Source organism: Chelonoidis abingdonii, chromosome 4, assembly GCF_003597395.2.
Source record: "Chelonoidis abingdonii isolate Lonesome George chromosome 4, CheloAbing_2.0, whole genome shotgun sequence".
In the NCBI taxonomy this organism is placed as follows: domain Eukaryota; kingdom Metazoa; phylum Chordata; order Testudines; family Testudinidae; genus Chelonoidis; species Chelonoidis abingdonii.
The window spans coordinates 115,779,303-115,793,041 of record NC_133772.1 but is presented as its reverse complement, the minus strand read 5'-3'; the positions used below and the strand labels follow the sequence as shown (position 1 = coordinate 115,793,041).

General features: G+C 38.4%; 1 protein-coding gene across 2 annotated transcripts in view; it reads left to right on the top strand.

Annotated features, from left to right (window-relative positions):
• SEL1L (SEL1L adaptor subunit of SYVN1 ubiquitin ligase) overlaps positions 1-12,791 on the top strand; it is a 52,531-nt gene extending 39,740 nt beyond the window's left edge. Inside the window, exons 18-21 of one of the 2 annotated variants that reach the window (XM_032797593.2) lie at positions 3-77; positions 2,635-2,807; positions 6,716-6,844; positions 8,179-12,791. In XM_032797593.2, coding sequence (XP_032653484.1) covers positions 3-77; positions 2,635-2,807; positions 6,716-6,844; positions 8,179-8,382 — 581 coding nt within the window. In that variant the 3' untranslated portion in view covers positions 8,383-12,791. The remainder of the gene's footprint in view (positions 1-2; positions 78-2,634; positions 2,808-6,715; positions 6,845-8,178) is intronic. The other variant, XM_032797594.2, reaches the window with a different exon arrangement.
• The last annotated feature ends 948 nt before the right edge of the window (positions 12,792-13,739 follow it).

Sequence of the window (13,739 nt, the reverse complement as noted above, 5' to 3'; positions counted from 1 at the left end):
AGAAGAGGCCAGCATAGTAGGAGAGAATGAGACTTATCCCCAAGCCTTGCTGCATTGGAATAGAGCAGCCTCCCAAGGTGAGTCACAGTTCAATGATGACCATTTCACTTTGAGCACATGGTCTAGTTTATTATCTACAGGTTATTTATTAAGTAAATTACTCTCTCCTTTGGAATAAAACAAATGTAGTATCAACAGACAGTTACTTTCTGGGTAGTTCCTTGACCCAAGTAGTCTGCTGTCTGTCCAAGACTTACTCTTTATCCAGTTTTCAATATGAGAATTAGCTCACATACAACTTGAGTCTTCTGGGAATTAGAAGAGATTCAGTGATTTTCAGTTCTTCAGTCTTACACTTTCTGCCTACCTTTATAGGCTTTCCTACTAGCATGGCTACTGCTCCCAGTGATTTGCCTTCTGAATCACTACTTTGAAGGATTTATAATTACTTTGACAATAATCAGGCAGTGTTTTAAGTCTGTATCAAATCTGTTTGATAGTCCTTGATTTGAGTGTAAACAATAGGCTCCAAAGCAGTGAGCTATCTCTTGGAGGTCATGTTTTCCTATGACTCAAAGAACAGATTTATTTTCCAAAAAGCTGTTTTGCTGGCCATTGGCCAAGATTAAAGTAAGTCCTCGTGCTGTTACAGAGAGAGTAGATGAGAAGGAAAAAGTCAGATATTTAAGATTCTTGGAGGTGGCACATCCTCCCAAGCATATGTTGGTTTAACTGTCTCTGAACTGATCCTTGAAGGACATAATTTAATTATTTAAGTACTCACACTGAACTACGTAGGCTCACTGGAATTCCACATTTAAATCCCTACAGTCTTGATTGAGCCTTTCATCCTTCCAAGCTAGAGTGCCATGCGGTTAACTTTGATGATAATCTCTGGAATGGGTCCTTATAAACTGAGGCTCTGCACAATGTTGCCACTGACTGTCCCATGGCTCCTTTTATAAGAATAGAGATTTACCTGTGTGTGGTTGGGAAACTTTCCTCTCCACATCAGGTACACTCTGTAGTGCATACCTAGTGCCCTTCAATCCAGAGAGAGGTGTATTTCAGTGGTATAATAGAGACAAGGTGGGTGAGGTAAATCTTCTATTGGACCAAGTTCTGTTGATGAGAGAGACAAGCTTTCAATGTCCAGTAAAAGATATTACCTCACCCACCTTGTCTCTCCAGTATCCTGGAATGACACAGCTACAAGTACACTGCATATGATGATAGCTTAGTTTTCAGTGCACGAGGCATCTGAGAATCCTTCAGGTGAAAGGCCTTGTATAAATGTATAAACTTACGTTATTTTTCTGGATAATAACGTCAGTTACCATTCAAACTAGCAATGCAAAGTGTGAAATTATACATAAGATCTTAAACAGTTTAACGTTGAAGGGACAGTGTCAAATGATCTGTCTCAACTTTGACTTGTTTTTAAGACTAGCTGCAAGTATCAGTTGTTGTAAACAATACACTGCTATTTGTCCACTGAGACCTTGCCTCATTGGCAGTGTGCCCCAAATCAGTGGCCAACCACTAGTGTAGTTGCAAATGCCTGGTGTAGACAAGTTAGGATATGATTTGTGTTGATAGGGCATACCCTGATTAAAGCAGGGGTAAGCTCCACTACTGCAAATTGCAACTTGCCTTTTCTAAACTAGGGGTTTGCACTGGTGCAGCCATATCAGTAACTGGCCACCAATGGGTTAAACAGAGGCAAGTTTGCAGTGTAGACAGGGCCTAAGGAATTGCCAAAAAAACAACCCTACTTTATATCTAAAACTTAAGTTGACCTAGTTACATTTTTTTCACACCTTGTGCAATGTAGTTAGGTCAACCTAATGTTCACGGTAGATGCAGCTAGGTTGTCAAAAGAATTCCATTGGCTTGGGTAACAGCTCTGGGAGAGGTGCATTTACTATAGCAATGGAAAAACCCCTTGTGTTGCTGTAGAAAGTGTCTGTCTATGCTACAGTGGTATAACAATGTAGCTGCACTTGTGCTGCTGTAGCATTTATAGTGTAGACATACCAAAAGTCTTTGGGCATGTGGCACAGATCTATAGTGTTGGCTCCAACAAAACATAGGAAACGTGGAAAAATTGATGTATGAAAAGGACTAAGACACCAACTCATTTGGCAATTATTTTTTGAAAAAGCTAAAACTGTAAAAATGTCTCTTTTCTGAGCAGGCGGGGGTGGGAGTATATTTTTAAATTAGCCAATATAAGGACATTGTAAGGCAGAAAATTAGCAAATAAAACAGTAGCTGAACCATTATGCAAGACAACCGAACATGCTTTATAGCTTTCCCAGAGGCTTCGGTTGGTCTTAAACTGCAATTAATTTGCTAATACTGCTGTGAATATGGAACCCTTCATCATTTTATTACTTTGAACACTTGCATGAAAACAGGACAGTTCAGCTGCTGATGCTCTTATGAACACCTTGGGAATAAAAGATTCTGTGTTTTCATTGTGCAAGAAGAAAAATAAAGCAAATGATATGATTTAAAAGACGTATTGAAACAAAATTCACTGATTTCTAGAAAAGCATCTTAAAATGAAACTAGAGGCACACGTTGCATACCTCACTCATCTTATACTTGTACTGTCTTTCCTCTAATTAGGTTACACTGTTGCTAGAATTAAGCTTGGAGATTACCATTTCTATGGCTTTGGTACCGATGTTGATTATGAAACTGCATTTATTCACTATCGACTGGCATCAGAGCAACAGCATAGTGCCCAAGCCATGTTTAACCTGGGGTACATGCATGAGAAGGGACTGGGCATCAAACAGGTGAGCACAGCTTGATATGAATAATTAGTTTATTCAAAGTATTTATTTATTAATAAATATATTTGTATTGCAGTAATCCCTGGAAGCCCTAACTGACATCAGTCCCTTCCGTGGTAGGCACTATATACAAGCCTAAATAGAGCAGACTGACAAAGGGTAGAAAGCAGGAAATATTATCTCTATTTTGCAGATGGGGAACTCAATCACAGAGAAGAGTGACTTTCCCCAAAGTTGCAAGATGTCTGTGGCAGACAGGAATTGAACCCAGATCTCCTGGGCTAACACTTCCAAAGCGTCCTAAGGGATTTAGGAAGAGGGAATTGGGTGTGCAAATCCTTTAGACATCTTTAAAATCTCAGCCCAGAGTCCCCATCCAGTGCTTTAACCCCAAGATTGCCCTTCCACTCAGAGGTCGTGTTCAGGTGCTCTGGAGATTGCCCGTCAAGCTTTATGCATCCGTATTCTTAAGCAACAAATAGTAGCCTTTACTATCTTGCAATATTAGTTGTGATTTTCACATTGACCTAAGCTATGATTCTCTCCCCAAACCACGCTCCTTTAAAGAGAAGCCAACACATTTGGTTCCTGAGGAAACATTATTCCTCACCACTTGTGAATCACTTTTAGGATCTAAAGGAACCTGGAAAGCATGAATAAATATATCTTTTGGTCTAGTAAACCTCAACCCTATTCTCTCACTCTTTTGTGTAAAGCATGGTGAAGAATATATGTACATGTAAGAACTGCTCAGAACTCACATTATTGTCGGGGCATTTAGTAGCAACCTATCTCTGTGTTGCCTATTACTTTCCATCTAGAAAGGATTATTGAGACCTTTTATTTATCTCTCACCTCCTTTGCAGCAGGTCTTTGAAATCCAGCATACACTCAGGCAAATGTGCTTCATTTTTTTGGTTTTCTTTTGTTTTGTACCCTACATCCCAAATGAAATTCATTCAAACTTCTCAGGGAGAAAACTTTTTTTAAAAAAATTCTATTTTTCTCCTTTTTCTTGGGTACCTCAGAAAACTTTTGGCAGCATGCCAGGATAATTCATTATGAAAATGCTGGACCCATGCTGTTGCCATAACAGCAGCAGACAATATACAGAACACCCGGCTGACAAGGAGCCAGGCCATGGACCCAGCACATGTCCTTAACAGTCCTGTCTCCCACTGTGGTAACATTACGTAGGGCAGGGGAGCCCCCACCTCTGCAGGGGGGGAAGAAAGGAGCCAAGCCAAACTCCTCCTCATCCACTTCTTGGAACTAGCACATGGCTCTGTAGACCCATAAACCCTCCCCGAAAAATCCCCCCCTTTGATGGCAGCCTTCTCCTGTTATGAGCTAGTGTGATTAGTTCTATAACTCAAACAGTAGAAGTCTGTGATGCAATGCTGAAGGTTCAGGGTTCAAACTGTGATGATGGGAGAGGGGTGGAGTGCAGATTGTTCCAGATGTACAATTTTTCTTTACCTTTCCTTAACGTACACACACAGGCAGGAAATTGCATGCCAAAAAAAAAACGTATTTAGGTTGGCAAGTCAAGCCATTGAAAATTAAGAAATGCCAGATTTGCGATTGCGGATGCTATCTTCATTCTGCCACCTTATATGTATGCATTATGTATCTTTATTTGCACTGTAATATACTGTTTTTCCACAGAATCTCTACCATATTCAGTGCATAGGTTGGTTACACAAGGAGCCAGAATTATGGTTGCAATAGGCAACCATAAATCTGTCACTTCATAATTTGAGTATTTGCGTCTGAAATTTTAATATTCTCTTAATGTATGGGGTGATATGTTATAATAATAATAGGCAGAGCAGGTAGCAACACCTGTTATGAAAGTGGCCCAACATTTCCCATTATAAGACTGTTTTCAGTTGCTTATAACTTTTTGCTAAACTTTAACTGTTTGGGAAGAAATTTTGCAATGCTGGGTGTCAGCCTGAGGCTGAATACTTTGTGGATAATTTCAGCCAAATGGGTCAGCAAGAATGAGGCTAGGGAAATGTTTTTTGTTCTTTTTTTTTTTTTTTTTTTTTTTTTTTTTTTTTTAAATCACACATTTTTCTTTCAAAAGCTTTCCTGTCACCATGCTTTGGAACAGGGACTTGAAATCAGAAATGTGCCTTTTGCCATCTCTGTGAAAGTCTATTCAAATCTGGCAATGTTATAACCTTTTCAAAAATCGTTACTATGTGCTCTGTAGAGTTATTACATTTTAGCATCTAATTTTCCAAAAATTGCATAGGCAGCCTGAATTCTGGCATTTCCTAAAATTTGATTGCTTGGCTTTGCAACCTTAATGTTCTTTTAACAATCTTTATTTGCCTCTAGGGAGTGGGGGAGAGAGCGTGTGTGTATATAAGAGAGGGGGGGTGCGGGAATTTCAGGCAGCTTCTTAAGTATTAAAATATGGATCATTACTCACATTAAAGTAGCATTAAAGAATTATAATAAGAAATTAGAAATAAGACTCTTGCCATTAAGAAAACACAGAAATTTACAGAGTTTAAAGGAAAGCCCAAGTTTGAGTTTACAGTAAGCAAGAATATGAACATACCCTGTTTTCACCTTCACTAGAATTAGTCAACTCATGGTTTTTATTTAAACTCTTACAAGTGCTTCCACACTTCAATAATTCTCAAATTTTGAAGTGTTTGTAAAAATAAATAAATAAATGTTGTTAACAACATCGATATTTCTAGAATTTGTCCCAAATGAGAGATGGTTGATTATGGATTTAAAAACAGAAGTTTTTCGAGGGATGGAGAATGGATTGAGAAGAACTGTTTTTATTGTGTTGGTTTAATATTTGAGAAAAATGAGTTTGCCGTGTTGTGTTTAGGTTTTCTTACAAAGGTTTCTCAAAAAGAGACTTGAGCGGGGAGTGGCTGCTTTTAACAGGTACTGGGTATCATTAATATTCAAAATTGAGTTTACACCTTACGAATTTATAGCAAATATTTTGTGAAGGGACCAAACTCACTAAACAGTCTCCTTCAGCAGAAGGAAATGGAAATGCAAGATGTATAAAGCAGTGTGTAAACTGAACACAACAGCTATAATTCTAACGAAAAGCCCTAACAAACTTGATGGCGAACTTCATTTCCCTTATTACTGTTAGTATAGCACAGGTGTGAAAAGGGAAGTGTTCACTATCACCTTGAATAAAAAGCTTGCTAGGGAAGATTTCTAAGGAATTCTCTCAACCTTTCTTTCTTCTATTGAAATAAAACAACCAACTGTAAAATAGCTAACATAACCCATTAGCACAAGGTGTATATAACTGTTTTCTGTAATTCTTAAAATTCCAATATAAATTAAGGCTTTGTCATATAGCAACAAGCAGAAAGATTATGGAGTCACTTGGCAGTATCTGCATAGTTAGGGTTGCATTCTAAAATGGATTCAATGAGGCCTAAAATACTGGGGCTTGATTGGTTGGTTGATATTCTCTAATGTATGTGGCCAGTCTGCTATAGGAGTGTCTGCGGAAGAGGGGTTTAGAGTTAAGGCTCCCCTACTGCTTTGCAAAGTCCTGTGTGTATTAAAATACATTGATTGAACAGCCACTCTTGCATCAATTTCAACAGTTTTACTCTCACACAGAGATAAACCTAGCATGGATGTGGATGCATATACATGGCCTGAAACATAAGGAGGTGGGATAGAACAGATCTTAATGAAAGAAAGTTGGCCACAAAACGATTCTTCCTTTGAAAAGGGTTTTTTTAATGAATGGGCATTATTGGCTCTTATCTGGCAAACAAGCAAAGTCTAAAAACTCCTTTTAGTATCAGAAGTTCTTGGCCCTGAGGTAACCACCAACTTAACTACCTTAATTTTGTTTGGGTTTCTTTGGAAATAGATTTCACTGTATTATGTATTAATTACAGGATATTCACCTTGCAAAACGCTTCTATGACATGGCAGCTGAAGCCAGCCCAGATGCTCAAGTTCCTGTCTTCCTAGCACTCTGTAAACTCGGGATTGTCTACTCCTTGCAGTATGTACGAGAAACCAATGTAAGTAATGCAAACTCTTAAGATTGATAGCAAGGAATCCTTATTCCTAACTTTGGAACCTCTTAGAATTGGAAGCAAAACATCACATCCTCACCCTAAACTCCGTACCTTTTAGGATAAACTTTTCTGCCCTGTCTTGTTTTCTTCTATTTCACAAGAGAAATGGAAAGAACTAAGGTCTCAATGCCTTTCCTACCTCCTGAGGTTGCAGGAAACTGTGTGGGATATACTCATTTTATCCTAATAATTAATCCCCCAATCAGTATTCTAGATGCTATGCTAATACTCCCTTCAGGAGAACTTTCCTGGCCCAAAACTTGATAACTTATGTATGTGAGCAGGCAGGTTTCCCCAGAATTAAGCTTACCATCCCAGGGACAGCATGCCAATGTTTGCTTGCTTTCCTTCTTTCTGGCTTGATCATACTGTATTGTGCTGTTCTCTCAACAGGATCTCCACATAGTCCTTGGTGATAGGCATTAAAGAAATGTTTGTCTGGGTACTTATATGGCCCCATCACCATATTATCTGACTGCCTCCGATGTTCACTAATTTAATGCATTCCCTCACACCCCTAAGGACATGACCGACAAAGGCTGAGAGCAATGATCATACTCATTTTGCAGAAAGGGAGCTGAGGCATAGAGATTAATTGACTTACTGATGGTCAAACAGAAAGTCTTGGCAGAGTAGGAGGCATAGATTCAGTTCCCTAAGACCTGGTTCAGTGCCATAAGCATAAGTCCATCATCGCCTTCTCTCTGTTTCTCCACTTCTGGTTTCTACTTCTGCACTTTTGTTCAGGACATTTGGCAGGCTCCAGCAAATGAAAAGAAAAAAAGAAATTTCAGCTTTCATCAGAAAATAAGCAAATGGTACCTGAACTACTGCAAAATTCTTTTCCTGTAGTTTTCATGCAGATGTTAAGTCTTGAGCTCCAAGGAAGAAAATATGATAGGAAAAAAATTCAGTTTGCAAGAGGAGCAGAACAGTTTCTACTAGTTAATATGGCAGTGTGGGTTATTTTTGCCTCAGGCTTAAGACTGGTGGGTTAAAGGCTTTGCTCACATGAAAGATATGTAAATACATAAGAAGTAGTTGCAGGTGTTCCTTTTATAGTGCATAGCATTTTTTGTTGTAGCTGTTGAAACTGGAGCTTGATTTTCGTTAATCTGTAGTGGCAAATATTGGTACTGGGGTATTAAAAGAAAACTGCTAAAAATAAAAAATGCAGGTGGCTTTCCCCAGAATTAAAGATGTCTGAAACTGCTACGACATTTCTGACTCATGCAGCCAGAGGAACATAATGGTGAGTTGTTTGTTTTGTTTTTTAGATCAGAGAGATATTGTCACATCTTGACATGGACCAGCTGTTGGGCCCTGAGTGGGACCTTTACCTTATGACTATCATCGCTTTGCTCCTAGGAACAGTTATAGCTTACAGACAGAGGCAACACCAGGCTATCCCCAGACCGATGGGGCTGCGGCCAGCTGTCCCCCAACAAGAACCTCCACCAGAACATCAGCCGCCACAATAGCAGCAACAGAAATCTCAGTGAAAAGAACTGTATTCTCCAGCAGAAACTATTTTCATTGTGATTTAGAACAGATCAATGATCCTTCCCGCCCCCAGAAGAGGCTCAAAGAAGCATAACTTCTGAAAGCTGCTTAGAATGATGCCTTTTTTCAGGGATAAGTAACTTTTTCTAGACTGATTTGAATGTTATTTCAGTGCCAGTGGAATAACACAATGGCTTTTTTTGTGAAACACAAGTGTGCTACTACAAAAGTGATGCCTGCTATATCCAGTTCCTTTATTTGAAGTTTTTTCATCATCGCATAAAGTGTGTGGAATACATTGGCTAATAGGAGCTGGCCCATGTAGAAAGAAAGAAAAATGTTGAAAGGCTGAAGACCTCTTCTGAGAAAAAAGAGATCCTCTAGAACTGTAAGAGAATTTGTTTTTCTTATCTGCATCCCAAGTATTCCTACAGACCTTATTTTAATTATTCCTTAATAATAGTTTCACAGTTCACGTAACCTCATTATTTACCTTTGATGACTTAACCTGGATGTTCCATTCAGAAGAAGCAAAAACAAAAGCAAAATCTGTAACTAGTGAGAAAACTTCTTGTTCTCTGTGATTTGCACTTTGGCGTATTGTTTTTTCCTTGCAGCACACCTTTTTGCTAATGGCCAATCTCTATTCAAGAAGGTGAATAGGGATAGATTCCATTTGTAAAATAAAAGAATGATTTAACAAATCCTCCACAGAATGTCCTCCACAAACATTTGGAAAAGTGGTGAATATTTTCTTGTAGCCTCTGTGCAACTTGTGGGATTTCTTAGCACAAGAGCAAAAGGGCAGTTTGTTAGTCTTCCTGCTTTATTTTTTTAATCTTGTCTCAATAGTAAGCTGAGAGAGTGGCTAACTGTAGAATGCAGCAAGAATTATTGTTAAGAAAAGACTCTGATGGGGGGACATAGCCAGAAGCCTTCTCAGCTCAGTTATAGGTAGACTATTTTTCTAGTGTTTCTTTTATTAAAAGATGGAACTCTCGTGTTTCTCCAGCTAGTCTTACAACTTCAGCAATCCAATCAGTAAGTACAATGGAAATGACTTGTATCACAAGGTCTTTATGCAGCTAAAATCTACATATCTTGCTACATACCTAGTGGGTGCAGCAGAGAATTTGCCTCTATCTGCTGAGCACACCTAAATGAAGGGAGGGGAGGTACAAAGGGGTGAATTCCAGCTCCCTACTCTTGGAGCTCAATTTTCATCAGCATTGCTACACTTCAGAGTAGCCTAAGGAGTGCTCAGAAATGTGCTGGCTGGTAACAGCCCCTCACTGGAATACAGGAGCATCTAGCTGTGTCCCCTCTGTCATCTGTGTCAGAATGACATAACAGATGGCTATAGCATCTGAGGACTCGCCTCGATGGGGGAATCCAGAATGGAGGTGGTCCCAGTGGATTATGGCTCCTTCATGTTACCAGAGCAGTGCAAAGGTGCCACACTGCGGTAGAGAATCAGACCCATAAACTCAAGGTTCTTGTTTTGTAAAATTCTTGATAGTTGTTTTAACTGATCATAACCATTTGGAAGCTAAATGCACAAAGTAAATATAGGAGACTAGCTTTCTGGGAGAATAAGGCAGAAATCTGTACTCTTTTTCTCAGCAGCAGATATGGATATTTGTTTCCATATTAACACTATACCCTGTGGATACACTATCTTAAAGCAAAATGAAATTTGAATATTCAAGACTCTCACGCTGCCTCTAGATCATACATTGTGCATTTAAAGAGTTAACTGCTTCCTTTTTAAAGGCTTTTGTTCAGTAGATCGGAATTTAAGTAAGAACCAGCCTGTATGAAAAGGTTTCGAAACTGAGATCTTGTGCGTTTTGTACATAATGTGTTTTTATAAAGAATTGAATGGGCAAGGTTTCTTTGCAGTTAACTTGTTGCATTTTGGGAAAAGGGCTAAATATTCTTTCCTGGAAGCTAATGTTTTGCGGCTGACTGCAGTATTATGAATACAGAAAAAACTTTTAGATACTCCAAAAGTGTGGAGTCAGAATCTCACCAGGTCTTCATGGAAGTTCCGTTCTGGGGCAGGGGGATGTTTCAGTTCTGTTTGAGAGGGAACAGGATTGAATTTCTGCATGATCTGATTAAAATGTACAGCAGTCCATTAACTGCATTATTTAAAAAAAAAAATCAGTGAACTTCCGAACCTTTTCCCTGTGCGGTATTTTACCTCTTCCCTTGATTTTGTAGATCTCTCTAGTTCAGCATAAGGTAGTTAAAGGCTGGATATAGAAAACATTTTCCAATTCACCACCACTGAATGCATTGTGTATCTATTTTGTTTTTTAACAGGTCTACCATTTGCTAATTTTAATTTTTATTTAAAAGGTTTTGGATGCTATAATCTAATAGAGCTAAATTCTAATGGCTCACTCCTAGCTATGTGGGAATTCATTCCCACCAAATGGTTTATAACATTAGTCTTTTGTAGCTGGCTTTGCACAGAGCTGAAACATTTTACATTAAAGAAATCAACAGAAGGCAATATATCAAAACATTTTTCACTATATAGAATTGCCTTTTGAGAAGTACAACATAAGCAATAAGGAAGTTTTCCCCTACTGTTGACCATTGCTTAATCTAGTCAAATGGCATCCATTTGAATAAAGTGATAATAAGCAGAAACTAGTTTATATGAATAACATCAAACTAACTCAGGGATTAAAGAAATATGAGTAGATTTTCTAGGTCAGCTGCCTACTGTGTGGTTTAGTTTTTCTGATAATCCCTTACTGTTCTGCTCCAAACTTTGCAGCATATTTTTGCTTCTTACAAAAAAAAAGACTTAGTAATAGTGAATTATTTCAGGTTGTGCATACAGTTTTATCAACCAGTTCTTTCAATTTCCTAAGTAAGTAGGAGTGGGTTTTTAATTATCTTGCTGCTATTTGTTTTTAAAGAGCATCTTTTCATTTTTAGTGGCACACGTTGTCTTTCTAGTTGTGTGCAAGAGCAGTTTGAAAGGAAACTGGGTTTAAAATAAAATTTTCCATTTAGTTGATCACATGGTGTGGCAGTTGAAATTTTTTTTCTAATCCAGTGAAGTTATGTTACTAAAGTTGAGTATGCACCTGCCTAACTTTGAAGGCTAATATGCAAGTGCTGAATACTTCACCATCGGGCAGTTAGGTAACTTCTGTCAAAAATAAGTGATAATTTGAGATTGTATTGGTTAAAAATTTAGACACTGAATTCTACTCAGTTTATTTTCCCCTATATTCCTTTTCTCTCATTCTTTATTTTGGAACCTTGAATGAGAACAGGATTTCTGAATGTGAACTGTGGTGTGTGTTGAGTGAAATAATTTTATAGACCTCCTCCCCACACCCCACTCTAGCAGTATTTTAAGTGCAAACTTTATCTATCCGATCTTCCCAGTGCTTACTGTACTGAACAGTAGAGCAGCCAAATGCCATCAGTGGGAGTTCTACATGTGGAAAGAAATTAGAAAGATGAAGATCTGAGGAGAGAATTTTATTCCAGTGACCCCAAATCACTAACCTTATGTACCTGTCAACTTAAAAATGTTGCTTGTAATTTGAAAACAAAACTCTTAAATAGTTGATTTAACTTTCCAGTTGAGAATTTAGGGTTCTGTCATCTGCATTTTCCTTGGTGATTTTTGTCCAAGGATTGGCTTACATCAGTTGTTGTTGTTCATTTGTTTGGAAATATTTCACCCTATTACTAATAATTTCAAATGGGGAATAAGTAGCAGAAGAAGGGAGCTTGTGTTAATACAAATGTCCTTCGGTCATTTTTTCAAAACATAAAAGTGAAACTTTTTTAATTTTTCCTTGAGACTTTGGCTGTTGTGATAAACTTGCTGAAGTAAAACTCATCAACCTGTCTTTCTATGTGACTTTTCAAGAAGGTTAAATATATTGTCAAAGCATTTATAGTGTTCAAAAATATTATGTACCAATCCTGTTGCCATCAATATACAAATTAAGTTTGGCACATTGTTATTACAGGGGGAAAGCTCAACTTCACCAATCTTTTCCTTTATAAATAGGCAACCATAAGTTGATATTTATGTTTGAGTTCCAGAAATATTCACAAGTATACAACAATGAAAAGGGTTAATATGACTTGAGAACTACTATAAGTGCATAAGGGCAGGCAAGGGCTACTGGCAAAAGTCCTTTTTGTCTTTATCAGCTGCAACAGTTAAGAGGATATTATAGGGATTTTTAAAATTTCTTTTGTATTTAAGGAAATGCAGCATAAAGGCTGGTAAAGTGTAATATAATTGTGTAAACAAATTATGTTAATAGGAAGATGTACAGATTCATTTTGTACTGTATCTTTAATCCTGTGAAATAAAGTTACCGCCTCTATGGTTAGCCTATATGCTGTAAGATACTGTAGTTCTGATAACAAAGGGTTCTAACTATAGGCTAAAACTATATATAAAGTTCTGCTTCTTTGTATTTTCATTCCAAATGCTGCCCTGAACCCACAAAGGCATTGCATCTGCGAATTCAGGGTTGGTAAGGCACTGGGAGTTAGGAAACTTGGGTTGTAATGCCAGATCTGCACAAGTCCACATACCAAGTCTATGACATATTGCTTAATTTCTGTGCCTCCGTTTTCCAATATTTAAAATGGAAATAATGCTTGTTGCAGACATGGAGCTGCTGTGCAACACTGATCTGTAATTTTACGTAACTGTGTGTGACCTGCTCAGTGAATTAGATTCTTCTTTGAGTTAGATGTAGCCATGTATTCCACTTAGGTGTGCATGCCCAGCACGCTGCCAGAGAATGTGCCTAGCAGTACCTGTAGGGGGACGACGCTCATGTCTCATGGCTGTAGCTCCACCCTTGACTATATGCAGCTCCAACTTCTCTCAGTTCCTTCTTACTGCCCACAGCTGGAGTCAGAACTCTATAGTGTTCAACCTCACAATCCTCTATTCAGTGACTTTTTTTTTTAATTGTATATAGTTCATTAGTACCCCAGTATTAGTTTAAACATTATTGTGGGGTGGGGGAAATTCCCAGTAACTATCCCCACATGTGATGCATGGTGTACCTAGGCAAAGCCCATGTCAAACAGCAGTGTTCAATTTGCAAATTGTTCACTAAGCTGACTCAATTGGCAAGAGATCTTTGTCTGAAGCAGCACCTGTTCAAACAGGCCATGCAGCCTACTTCAGCATTGAAGATTTCAGGTCACTCTTGAGTTTGAGGAGTGCTCCCGCTTTGCGTCCTGGAGTTGGCACCTCTCCAAAGAGATGAAGGAGTCGTTCCCCATCGAGTGGTCTGAGGAAAAGTTCACATAAGGCCAACTGAGG